The following is a 13,061-nucleotide window of genomic DNA, read 5'->3' as shown; positions in this document are numbered from 1 at the left end:
ATGATTAGTAAGAAGGGGAAATAAATTAAAAGATGACAAAATGGCAAACAATATAGCGGGAAATGAAGGCAGAATGGAATTAGCCAAAAGCTAAATTGGAAAACGAAGAATAGGGACAAGAAAAAAAAAAGAACTTAATAACATATGCACGACCGGGCTACAGAGGATTGAAAATAAAGAGCGGGAAGAAAGATGGACTGATACAACATTGCTATATAGGCTTGCTATATTTTATGGAAATAAGCTACCGGGCTCTGCCCCAGACCCCACTCTTCATCTATAACCTTCAAATGGCTCTATAACACCCCAGTATAGGGACCCTTCCTACATATTAGCTTTACGTTCCATCACTGGCGTACAGGCGGGGGGGGGGGGGGGGTCTTGGTTCCACACCCACAAGAAAATAAAAGAAATTACAGGAGACAACGTAATGCATGGAACGAATGGAAAAAATGAAATGTGTTATTTGCTGAATATAATGGAAAAATCTGTCACATTAGTATTTTAATTTCGATAGACTTTTTTTTCCAGCTCGCTTTGCTCGATGCTGGCGACTTTTTACAAATTTTCCCGCGTTGCTATATTGTGCCCCCTCAAAATATTGGGTTCATTATGCAACTGGGATGAGTAAATGTGTTATGTAAAAGCTATATTCTGTATATACCTGTGATTTGATTAAAAATAGCGGCAATCTGCGAAAATGGCTTTGATATCAAGAAGTTCCGGGGGCTCCGCCCCGGTCCCCAGCCGCATAGCACTGCTGTATCATGATTATGGAATGGTTGGGTCAGGGTCCCAAAAAGTTATCCGGGAAAGTTCTACAACCAAGAACAATAAAGGAGCAAAGAAAAGCAAAGGAAAAATGTAGGATATGATTTTATTTACTGAATATAATGTCAAAAAATATCTCAAAGTTAGATTCTCATGAAAAGGAGATTTTTTTCTCGCTCGCTTCGCTCGCTCGGGACGTATATTTAGCAGCTTTTTAATATAGCACATGCGCCATACTGCGCCCCTCGTTTCTTTTTTTACACTTCACGCTACTGCCAAAAAGAATCCTGTTCACATGCAGTGGCGTACAGACCAAAAAAGAAAAGGGTGAAATATTTTATTATCTGTCAAAATCTATCACAAAATTGGATTTTTGTAATAAATATGTCACAAATTTTGCTCGCTCGCTCGCTTCGCTCGCGACTTTAAAAAAAAGATTCTGCCCGATACGCAATATCTGGCCCTTTCAAAATTGTCGCCTCAAAACAACATTACGCCTGTTCATATTGACCGGGAAATTTTTGGCTCTTGCCCCCCCCCCCCCCCCAGCCACCGACCCCTGTTACGCCCCTCGGGTATTTTTGTACAGAAAATATCTGCCTACCGTATTCTTCAAGTTAAGACACGATATTGATGACAATGATCAAATCACTTCCGTTAATCATCTCTTTAATTTAATTTATCCATTTAAACACAACAATGTAATAAATATTTCAAATATGAATTTTGATCAAAATTTGAAATGTTGTATCATCTCCCAATGTAATCTTAAAGATTATTCACAATATTTCCTTTTCATCATTTTGCATCATTAATTGTGCTATTCCCACATTTTTTGAAAGTCCATATTGCATATTGTGACCTGTGATAGGCTATATATGGCACCCTTATTCCCGATCGATAATCATGATCACATTTTTTTAATTCTCATCTCACCTTTACCCATTTAGCAAATGAGTTCTCATTGAACAAATCTTGACTATTTAATCGTTATTTATCTTTTCTTTTCTTTTCTTCTAAGATGAATAAAAATATAACTTCTGTACTTTTAAAATATCCAAATAAAACCCCAGATACCATACCAGACGTCTACAGAAAACAGAAGCCCTAATACAGTATATTTACGCCGGGGGCACCAGTACCTAGCTATTGCAGTGTTTCCAATTAACCCAACTTGAGTGTTAAGCTCTGCTAACGGAGTATAAATGCTATTAAATTGCAGTATAAATATGAATCATATAAATTTCAAATCACTTTCATATCAATAAATTATTCAAGAACAGCTTTTAAATATATGTTTTGAACTTTTTATAATCTAACAGTCGTTAGTCTAAGCACCCCTCCCGATCGTTCATTGCATATCAAACTTCGAAATTTTTTGCAAGCCAGACTGTCGGCGTGAGTTCGCTTTCTAATTTACACTTTTCTTACATATTGGACTGTTATGCTTATTACTACTTTATTAGTTTGAAAATGTAAAAGTTAAGGAATTATTGAAACCTCTTAGTGTGTGTTGTTTCTTCCTTCTTGTACATTTATTTCAACTGTGTAAATGTCATCAATGTGGACTTGGTGAAGAATGTCATTACGAATACGAGCTACAATACATGTAGCGAGTGATATGATGCATGCTGTACTGTACATGTAGCTGTACGTGAGTGGATGTGAGAATTGAAGGAAATGCAACGTGCACAAATCCGTGTATGAATATGGCGTCCGTGCGATGGCCATGTCTGCGAACCTGTAAACGTTTAGCGCTTGATAAAACATGAATTTCTTTTAAATTTTATCAAATTCAAGGTATCATTTAAATTTTTCTTTATTCTGTCAGTGAGCCAAAATTTTGGCAAATCGAACGAATTTCTTATAAAAAACATGGCTTGTTCAGTTATGGCTGCAGCCTTCTGAAGTTCTGTTTCGAGGAGTTTTTGAACATTTTTTTAAATTTTTTATTTCTCGTACACAGACGGCTCGCTTCCGTGCAGCCACCATTAGGGGGTTAACAATGCAAAATCCCACCGACGGGGCTCATCGATTTTTTTCTTTATTTCATAAAAATATATAAAAAGAACTAGGCCTACCAAAATAAAGATTAATAATATTCCGTTTTGGCTAGACAGCTGGCACTGGCAGGAGTGGCAGCCGTCTGTTTCGAGGAGTTTTTTAACATTTTTTTATTTTTTAAATTTCTCATACACAGACGGCTTGCTATCGTGCAGCCACCATTAGGGGACTTACAATGCCAAATCCCCCCGTCGGGGCTCTTCAATTTTTGTCTTTAATGAATCAAACTTGAAAATTAACCCGACCGAAATGCAAATTAATAATATTCCATCTTGGCATTAATTGCCAAAAAACGGGGATAATCAAGTTAAAAGGAACAAAAACAGTGACTTACCTCGGCTGTCGCGCAACTTCACTGCCCTGTTTTATCCGAACTTAATACACATTTGGCCATTGAGTCCCTGTACAGATCGAGCTAGAACTTCGGTCTCTGTATTTGGTGAGTGGAACCAACGGAGTTCAGCGGAACAACCAACATAACAGAGGCCGAAGCTTTTGGTCTAGGCCTAGTTCAGATTAGCCAGGCGGCTTCTAGAGAGTAAAAATCATTTACTAACGTAATGTTACTCTCATACGAAGCCAGGGCTTCTATCTTATAGACCCACACAAAGGAAGCCAAAACCTGAAACTTTCACCCCCGAGATTTCTACTTTCCTTCTAAAAGATCTAGCTCTAAATCATGTACATGGGATAAAACTTCATTTCCGACATTTCTACGCTCTCGTTATTATTTTTGAACAAGAATTCATTAAAAAAAATGAAAAAATATTGTGAATAGACGGAAGAGACTTGCCCGATGTTTACGCCGCCATCTTGTTTCTTATTGTACTTCCCCAACGTTACGCGACGCTCGCTACCTCGGTAGTGAATTATTACTGAAAAATCATTTGTTTCATTTTTTCAAGGGAGGGGGTAAATATCAGACAGTAAATCAGAAATCAAGGCACCATCTGATTTTAGGAGGCCGCCAGATTTTACTCACGCACGCACTGACACCTGTGCAACTCTGAGCTCTCTCTCTCTGCCTGAGCTCTGGGGGACAATTCGGTCAGTAAAGGCCTCAATGATGGTGATTTTCTGTTTCAGATAGAGTTTACATTTCAGGTTTATTTTTGAAAACTACCGATAAAGTTGGATGGTTTCTTCATTGTGATATATATTTAAGTTATTAATGAATATTTTTTCACCAAATTTAGACTCCCCCATAGAGAAATGCAATTTTCGTGGAGATCTGCGTTTTCAAAGAACTGCAGGAAAAGTTAGGGTACATGTGCATGTAACATGTGCCTACATGTGACATACTTTATAGCCTGTGTGGTTTTGTACTGATATAAACACGATATTATGGAGTAGAAATTAGATGATGAATTAATTTCTTTAAAGTTGAATTAAGAAGACGATTCCAAATATTGAGATATTTACATTTATAGCAACCTTACAACCCCCCAAACACTAATAGGTGATTCGACCCCCCATTTTCTTTTTTCAAAATAGTGAATTTGAACGATTTATCCCTACCCATTTTCCCCGAGTTCTCTCCTGCAATGCCTACCGAGACGGGTGTTCTTTGAGTGTGACGTCACCGGGGGGTATTCGGTCCCGGTGTAGTAAAAAAGGCAGTGCCGCTTTGTGTACTATGCACGTACGCCTTCATATGGAATAACTGCAGTTTAATTGTATCTGCGAGCCATAGAACTTGCAAAGAGGAAATGATTAAAATATTTGTGGGCGTACAATTATTCCAAATATGTGAATTCCCTCAGAATGATACCATAGACCCTTAAGGAATAATTTCAAGGTGAATGATATGAAATTTGATCCAGATCTTCTCACCAGTCGATAACGTAGCGGACGTGTTATTATGACATATTTATCCGCGTGTGACGCGGCTCTTGAAAAAAAACACAGTTGGTTGCGGAATTGCTTTGTGCCGACCGGCCGCCCGCTCCGGCGCAGCTAGCTGTCGAGCTACCGTACCGTTCTTGTTGTCTTCAACCATAGAGATGTATACTAATTACTATACTCTGTCTTCAATTAACTCACTTGCGAATTGCGTTTGTATGTGTGACGGTGACCCCTAGCGTAGAAAATAACTCAGAAGGCCTAGAAAGAATACTATACGTTTGGTTCAAGATTGTTCTGTGGAATGAGCTATGAGTGGAAATGATCCAGAGGATATAAAAGTGGAGTCAAAGACAAAAGAAAAGAAGAAAAAACGCCAGGGGATCGCTGCACGGCCATGAACTAAGTCGATATACCAGACCATAACAATACACTCAATGCCTGTGTGTTGTGTGTACTAGTATTATGCGTTCAGCGCGCGCTGAGCTAGCCGCCGGAATTACTTTCCAGCTACTCACTTGATTGAACATCGTGATAAAATAAATGGGAAATAGTGAAAATATCATTAAATAACTCACTGTTTGCTATCTTACATCATGATTGAAGAGTTCATGATGGTTATTCATACTGTTTTTTATACAGGGAAAGTAAAGATTTGTACATATCAGTCCTATTTGTTTGATTTGAGTTGCTTTGAAAAAAAATTGTAAAATATCTTTCTCTCTCTGCATAGCATTTATGTATGACATTCAGGCACCTCTTATACTAAATTCCCCCCGGTGACGTCACACTCCGAGTGACTTTTCTGTACACTCGTCTCTCGGGCTCTGACAGGTGGCTAATTTCATAGACTTTCAAAGCAAAATATCGAGAAGGCAGAGGATTTTTATGACATGCTATCTGTTTGAACAACTTATATATACTATATATTGTGTGTAGAACCTATATTTATGGAAACTCACCCCCTTCTTAATTCAACTTTAACATATACATGTATATATATCCAAGTCCACCGCACAGTCACACCCACACAAACACACACCAACCCACATCCATGATTCTAAGCATAATTTATTAGTAGATCAGACTCTCTCCCTATATTTTTATATATATTTATTCATTTTGTTTATGCATTTATTTCCTTTATTGTATTTTATATTTTTTGAGGGGGGGGATTAAAAATGGAAAAAAGTCATTTACTTTTGTGTTTGTGATGTTGTATACCGGTGTCTAAGGCTGCGTTTATGCGACCTCAAGCCAGAATCATGATTTTAATCATGATTCGAATCATGATTCAAAACACAAACATGAATCACAATATCACAGAATCAGCGTTTAGACGACCTTAATTCCAATGCTGTTTCTCCTCAGATTCGGGCCAATCCAGTGCGCATCACTAGTGCGCAGTTTGACAGAGGAGGTTTTTGGCACGTGTTTCGGCTCTCGAAAAATCTTTTGCTTTTAGAATTCAGTCTATACCTCATTTTGTTTACTTCTATCATATAGGGTCCATATGCTTCTATTCATCTTGTTAGTTTATCCAAAATGGTGTTCGGAAATGAATTTCAGTGTAGATTCAATTTAATATTGGTACTGTATACTCAACAACAACTGGGATCATTGTCTGTCCAGTTAATTCATTTCCTAGAAGGTTGAAGACATGACCAAAAAATGAAAAGTAGTGGACGATGCGATGACCAACACAGAACTTGAACATGACAAGAAATGCATGCGTAGTACATAATCATGTGCATACAATGAGCATGTAGAGTGCCTTGAGCTTGGCAAGAGTCAAACCGAAAGTAGCCCGACACAACAGTGAGGTCATAGAATCATGATTGTAATCACGATATCGTTTATTCGAACATTTTCGTACGTGATTCTGCAGAAACGTCTTTCCAAACGCCCCTTTTTTCGTGTTTCATGTTTGTGATTCTAATCATGATTATATTCAATTTCGACTAAACGCAGTCGTGATTCTGCAGAATCATGATTTGAATCATGATTCAGATCATGATTCTAGGGTAAAAAAGTGGCGGATAAACGCACCCTAAGTGTGTTGGGGTGTCAAAATCTGATTTACCCTGAATAAATACACCTGGTGCTGATGATAATTTTTTTTAAAGTATCGTGATGGTGTGCTTTAATTTGTTAATAGGTAATGACCAGTACTATGCAAAAAAAGTGATAAACTTGGGCTCCTTAAAATCCTTGCGGGCTCCCTAAAAAAGTGCTTGAGGAGCCCGGCTGGCTCCCTAAGAAAAAGTAAAGGTCAGGCCCTGTGGTGATCCCACCACTTAGGTATTGTGCAGCACTACCGTACACTCTCAATATGACCGCATATTCAATACCCTTCATTAATTCGCGGCATGTACGTTGATCAACCCACTGACGGTTCGGCTAGCCCACGGCACTAGCGCACGACTTTCATGGGCCGATCGACGGCCGGCGTATCCGGTCATTGATCGGCCCATTGAACTTGAATAAAGTTAAGTCCTTTCATTATAGTATCAAATTCAACGTGTGGTGAGCTTGTGTGTAATTTGGTGATTGAGGACACATTTTGTGATGTTGGGGAATGAACAACGACATGATCACTTGTTTATGTTTTGCCTCATCCAAGCCACTTGTGGTTTTGTTCCCACTCCTTCTGTAATGTATTCTTCTGGGGCCCATTTCATAAAAAGTTGCTATAAATTCTTTCGCAGCCAGAGGCTGAATTGTGGAATCTTTTACAAATCAAAAATATAAACATAAACATCATAAATAATTACACAATGCAAAATTAAAATACTAATATGATATCCAAAAACAAACTATGAGTGCAAGATATCATGCATTAAAAGAAAACAAATTAAGCACAGAGACTCAGAGTTTACCTTAGAGATAGTGACAGAGAGAAAGGGACAGGGACAGAGAGAGAGAGTTTGTGGTCGTTGAGTATACATCTTCTTTTTAATATTAGAATAGCGCAGATAGGCGTGTGCACAGACAAGGGGTACTGCACAGTCTTGGGGGACCTTACCATACCCAATTTTGTGTTCTTTGACTTTGTGCAACTGCAATTTATTTTGCATGTCTTTTATGAGAATCGCACAGATATGGATACATATGCCTTCGCAGACAAGGAACTGGAATATACTGTGTCAGTAACAAAGGGGACCCATGATGCCCATATACACCAGAGTAAAATAATAGTATGGACTGAAGAGTAATCGTTTTAGATTTGAACACTGCACTGCTGTATTAATGGCAGTGTAAAAGTATTGTTCATTTTGACTGACTGGAATTTGTGCAGTGCCCTTGTAAAGTTTGATCAGATTATTTTGGAACCCAGTTTAGTTCAGACAAGGCTCTGAATTAACTTATTTTGAACCATCACTTTTTGGTGGCCCAACATTTGAATTTAGGTGTCCCGAAAAATGTGGAAAAAATGAAATTTTAAAAACCTTTAAAGTTTAAAATTCTAAACTAAACTCTGCCACCACAAAGAGACAAACAATAAGTTTTATTCAGATTTCTTTGCTCTACATGACTGGAATTTGTGCAGTGCCCTTGTAAAGTTTGATCAGATCCTTTTGGAACCCAGTTTAGTTCAGACAAGGCTCTGCATTAACTTTTTTTGAACCATCACTTTTTGGTGGCCCAACATTTCAATTTAGGTGTCCCGAAAAATGTGGAAAAAATAAAATGAAATTTTAAAATTCTAAAATAAAGTCTACCACCACAAAGTGATGAACAATAAGTTTGATTCAGATTTCTTTGAGCTACCCAAGACACACAAATGTTGGGAACAGAATTACCAGTGACAGACACTAAGTTTATTTAAGATTTCTTTGCTCTACATGTACCCAAGACACACAAAATGTTGGGGGAAAAAATTACCAGTAGGTTTTTTTCTCATAATAATGTGGCTATTTCAGTCACCATTTGTAGCAAAAGGGGGGTAATTACAAAAGAAGATCAAGGAAAAGGGGAAATTACAGATAATACAGAATAATATCACTAAGAAAGATTTTTTTTATGTGTTTATAACAATATTATTTAAAAGAGGAAAAGAAATGACATTTAGGTTGCCTTGTCCACTATGATAATGATTACGGTATGTTTATCCAGGGTAGCCACTTCAGTTCCGAAAACTGATCTCCCAGCAGGCCCTGCTATTATTATTATTATTTCGACTTTAGCTTGGGTATCCATTCACCTCACCTGGGTTGGATGCAGCACATAAGCACAATATGGGTAAATTTCTTGCTGAAGGTACATGTAAACGCGCCATGGCTAGGAATTGAACCCATGTCCCTCACACTGAAAGACGAGAGTCATAACCACTTACAATTTCTGTGGCTAGCGATATGGAGCAACATGACAAAGAACAACCAAAAAAGCAAAATAGATTAATTGATGCTCATACAACAAACCTTGATGCAAAAAATAATAATTTTTCACATGTCATATTTTGGGGGTGTATCTTCTTTATATCCTTTGATTTTTATCATTTTTTTCTGTCAGTAACATATTTGTTATCATGTAAAGTCAAACAGAGGGATATAAATAGCTTAACCACTGTAAAAAAAAAGTGTGTGCTGATTCATTTAAAAACTTGTTCTTTTGAGTCAAAAGAGAGGTGATAATTCCTCCCTTAATTTCTAATGACCAGGATACACCAAAGTTTTATAGCAAATATGGACTTTAATGAAAGGGCATTTCATCGGTGTAAAGTGTGAATTTTAGATTTTCAAAGTTGTGTGGAAGATTTCTTAGAAGTGAGATTTTGTTTCGCAGCTCCCTGGAGCCTGCGCTAGGCTGCTTCGCCTTGCACATGCCTAGCCTAGCCCGCTGCTCATCATGCATGGCTTGGTGGTGCCCTCGACCACCTGAAATTTTACTGTGTACCAACTTTGTGTGTATAGTTGTGTGTAGATCAAAGAAAAAGTTACAAACAAACATGAAAGAAAATTTGAGTCCCGGAAAGTAAGTAAAATGTGTGCAAAATGGGGGGAAAAAATTGTACCTTCAAAACTATTGGTTTGCCTGGTTGCCTGAGGTGAATTCCTGATGGACCTGGGCCACCGCTAATGTCGAGCCTTGGTTTAGACCTAAATATAAATTTCAGTTTCACATCTTTGAATCCATGAAATGGCCATCTTATCCTGAAGGTATTTGGATTGGATGGATACTACCAAGATAATATGGAAAATTCCCTTATTGTCTTTGAAACATAAATTACAGTTAATGTCACATAACAATCAATATCAATAAGTGTCTACATGTACCTGAATGCCATATTCTTGTGAAGCAAATTGCACTGTCATTCTATTGAAGCAAATCACAGTGTCATTCTTTTAAACTAAATTCATATTCCACAAATGAGTTATTGAATCATCAATATTGAACTTTTTGTTATAATTTGGGCTCCTTTTCTTGGGCACGAAAAAAGAAAATGGTATCAGCTTCAATCAAGATGGTATCACAACTATTCATAAGGCAACTGAATTAACTTTTGCATTACCAGTAATACCCGATGAATCCATCTTGAAGGTGATTACAACTGTTTTTTTCAAAGTCCAAGAAAAGGATGCCAAAATCAGTGATTGAATAACTTATTCTTGGCTTATGATTGGCAAAATAACACCGTTCAATGTCAGAGGAAATTTTAGATCAATTTTAATACCTGGATAAGAATTGATGTTTTGTTCATTATTTGGAAAATACTTAAATCAAATTAAATGAAACTTATATTGAGAATGAAGATTGTTATGAAATAAACAAGTTTCTGTAGTGTTAAGGACAAAAGTCTCCCGAGGTCAATAAACTTGGCGTTTTATTATCAAATAAATGTAATTTTCCCCCTCTCTTTGTGAAGGACTATTTATCTACAGCAGCAGGTCCAGGAGTTTTATATTGAGTGGTCACTAATGGCAATTTTTTGTCTCACCTGCGAAGCAGAGTGAGACTTGGCGCCGCTTTTCCGATGGCGGCGGCGGCGTCAACACCAAATCTTAACCAAAGGTTAAGTTTTTGAAATGACAGCATAACTTAGAAAGTATATGGACCTAGTTCATGAAACTTGGCCATAATGTTAATGAAGTATTACTGAACATCCTGCCTGAGTTTCAGGTCACATGACCAAGGTCAAAGGTCATTTAGGGTCAATGAACTTGGACCATGTTGGGGGAATCAACATCAAAATCTTAACCTAAGGTTAAGTTTTTTAAATGTCATCATAACTTAGAAAGTATATGGACCTAGTTCATGAAACTTGGCCATAAGGTTAATTAAGTATTGCTGAAAATCCTGCTCGAGTTTCAAGTCACATGACCAAGGTCAAAGGTCATTTAGGGTCAATGAACTTTGGCCAAGTTGGGGGTATCTGTTGAATTACCATCATAACTTTGAAAGTTTATGGATCTGATTCATGAAACTTAGAAAATAAGAGTAATCAAGTATCATTGAATGTCCTGTGTGAGTTTCAGGTCACATGACCAAGGACAAAGGTCAATGAAATTTGGCCATGTTGGGGGTATCTGTTGAATTACCATCGTAACTTTGAAAGTTTATAGATCTATCTGATTCATGAAAGTTGGACATAAGAGTAATCAAGTATCACTGAACATCCTGTGCGAGTTTCAGGTCACATGGCCAAAGTCAAAGGTCATTTAAAGTCATTGAACTCTGGCCATTTTAGAAGTAAATATTAGATTGCGGTCATAACTTTCAAAGTTTATAGATATAGTTTATAAAATGTGGATATAGGGGTAATCAAGTATCACTGACAAGTCTTAGGTCGCAAGGTCAAATGTCATTTATTGTCAATGAACGTAGTATTGTATCATTTTATGAATGGTGTTTTTTGTGAATAATTATTTTATAGTAGTTTTCAAAATCAGCACTGCTGCTATATTGAATCGCGCGATGCAGGTGAGACTGCCAGAGGCGCTTCACTTGTTTAGAATTAAATGTATGGGTAATTCTAGAGGGGGCACATGCTCTTTGCACCCCCACCGGATCCTCTACTGATCTTGGCTATTTCCAGAGTAACACTACTGCTACACATAATTTTTTTTTTCAACAAGTGCGCACCTAGTTACCAAGAATGCATGTAGCTTTTCTATTTATTTGAATGTAGGATAAAAGAGTACTGTCCATCGAACACCATGCTCACGGGCATAGGTGCCGTGGCCAGGGATCGAACCCAAGACTTTCAAATGTCAGGCGCCTTAGACCACTCGGCCACGGTACCCTGCCATAACTTGAATTGCTTAATGCAGGAAAGACTGCCAGAGGCGTTTCACTTGTTCTCTATTACATTTTCCATTGTTTATAAACCAATATATTTATCTTGTACTCAAATGATATATAACTTGAATAAATTGAATTAGTACCTCCCAAAATATCTAACTGAACCATTACAACTTTACAAGGGCTAACTTTTGATTTTGATAATAGAAAAGAAAAAGTGAAGGGAAAACTGTGAAACTTGAAAGAAAAGATAATAGGGGAAAGAAGGATCTCTTAACAATAAATACCCTAAAAATACCCTTTTTCTTGTATTTTCCTACAACAGAAAAACTTTATGAGTCAAAAGGAGCAAAAGCCTACGCTCACGGGGCACCGAACTCGGACCCGAAAGAGGGGTAAGTTGTCTAATTCCACTATGTTGCCAATTTTCAATTATTTACTTGTTTTACTTTTCCTAACAACTAACACTGACTCTCTCCCATTCTTTTCAAAATTATGAAATTAACTCATGGAGAGAAAAAATATCGCTGATCAGTGAGAAAAATGAATCCTCTACGCAAATGATTTGGTATCTTTCATGTTTCAGGCAAGTATCTTGCTTTGATAGTGATTCATCTCTTTGACATTGTATCTCTGTTTTGATATAGATGAGAAAGAGAAATACGACCCAACTGGGTTCCGTGATAGTATCCTACAAGGACTTAACGAAGCTGGCACAGATTTGGAACAAGTGTCTAAATTCTTGGTTGAAACTGGCCATAAGCTGAACTACAGGCTTTATGGGGAAACCCTTCTTGACATTTTATTTGCTGGTGGTATTTTAGGTACGTACCCAAAGAGTTATGTTATAATTTTGAAAAACCTTCAGGAAGAAAAGAATGAGAAATAGTGATTACACAAAATTCTTCCAATGATATATTGTATCCAATTGTTTATTCAGTTGGCAAGGACCTAAAATAACATTCCTATTTCTCACACTTATATACACTCCTTGAATCTGTCAAAAAGAAACGGATTACAGAGCTTTCCTTAGTCTTCATCTTCTGTGTAAATCCCATTATAGTTAGTGGTTTATTTCTATTATTTCTTATGTCTTTTAAATGTGTAAATCTTCATGTCAGATAATATGAATTTTTTAAATA

General features: G+C 37.2%; 1 protein-coding gene across 4 annotated transcripts in view; it reads left to right on the top strand.

The window, feature by feature from the left end:
• Window positions 1-2,127: 2,127 nt before the first annotated feature.
• LOC129257383 (eIF5-mimic protein 2-like) overlaps window positions 2,128-13,061 on the top strand; it is a 30,786-nt gene continuing 19,852 nt past the window's right edge. Inside the window, exons 1-3 of one of the 4 annotated variants that reach the window (XM_064096892.1) lie at window positions 2,128-2,246; window positions 12,245-12,314; window positions 12,567-12,743. In XM_064096892.1, the coding sequence (XP_063952962.1) occupies window positions 12,254-12,314; window positions 12,567-12,743 (238 nt within the window). In that variant the 5' untranslated portion in view covers window positions 2,128-2,246; window positions 12,245-12,253. Of the gene's footprint in view, window positions 2,247-2,355; window positions 2,572-12,244; window positions 12,315-12,566; window positions 12,744-13,061 lie in introns of those variants that run through there. The other 3 variants (XM_064096894.1, XM_064096891.1, XM_064096893.1) reach the window with 3 other exon arrangements.

The sequence above is a fragment of the Lytechinus pictus genome, chromosome 3, assembly GCF_037042905.1.
Source record: "Lytechinus pictus isolate F3 Inbred chromosome 3, Lp3.0, whole genome shotgun sequence".
Classification (NCBI taxonomy): domain Eukaryota; kingdom Metazoa; phylum Echinodermata; class Echinoidea; order Temnopleuroida; family Toxopneustidae; genus Lytechinus; species Lytechinus pictus.
This window is presented reverse-complemented; position numbering and strand designations above follow the sequence as displayed.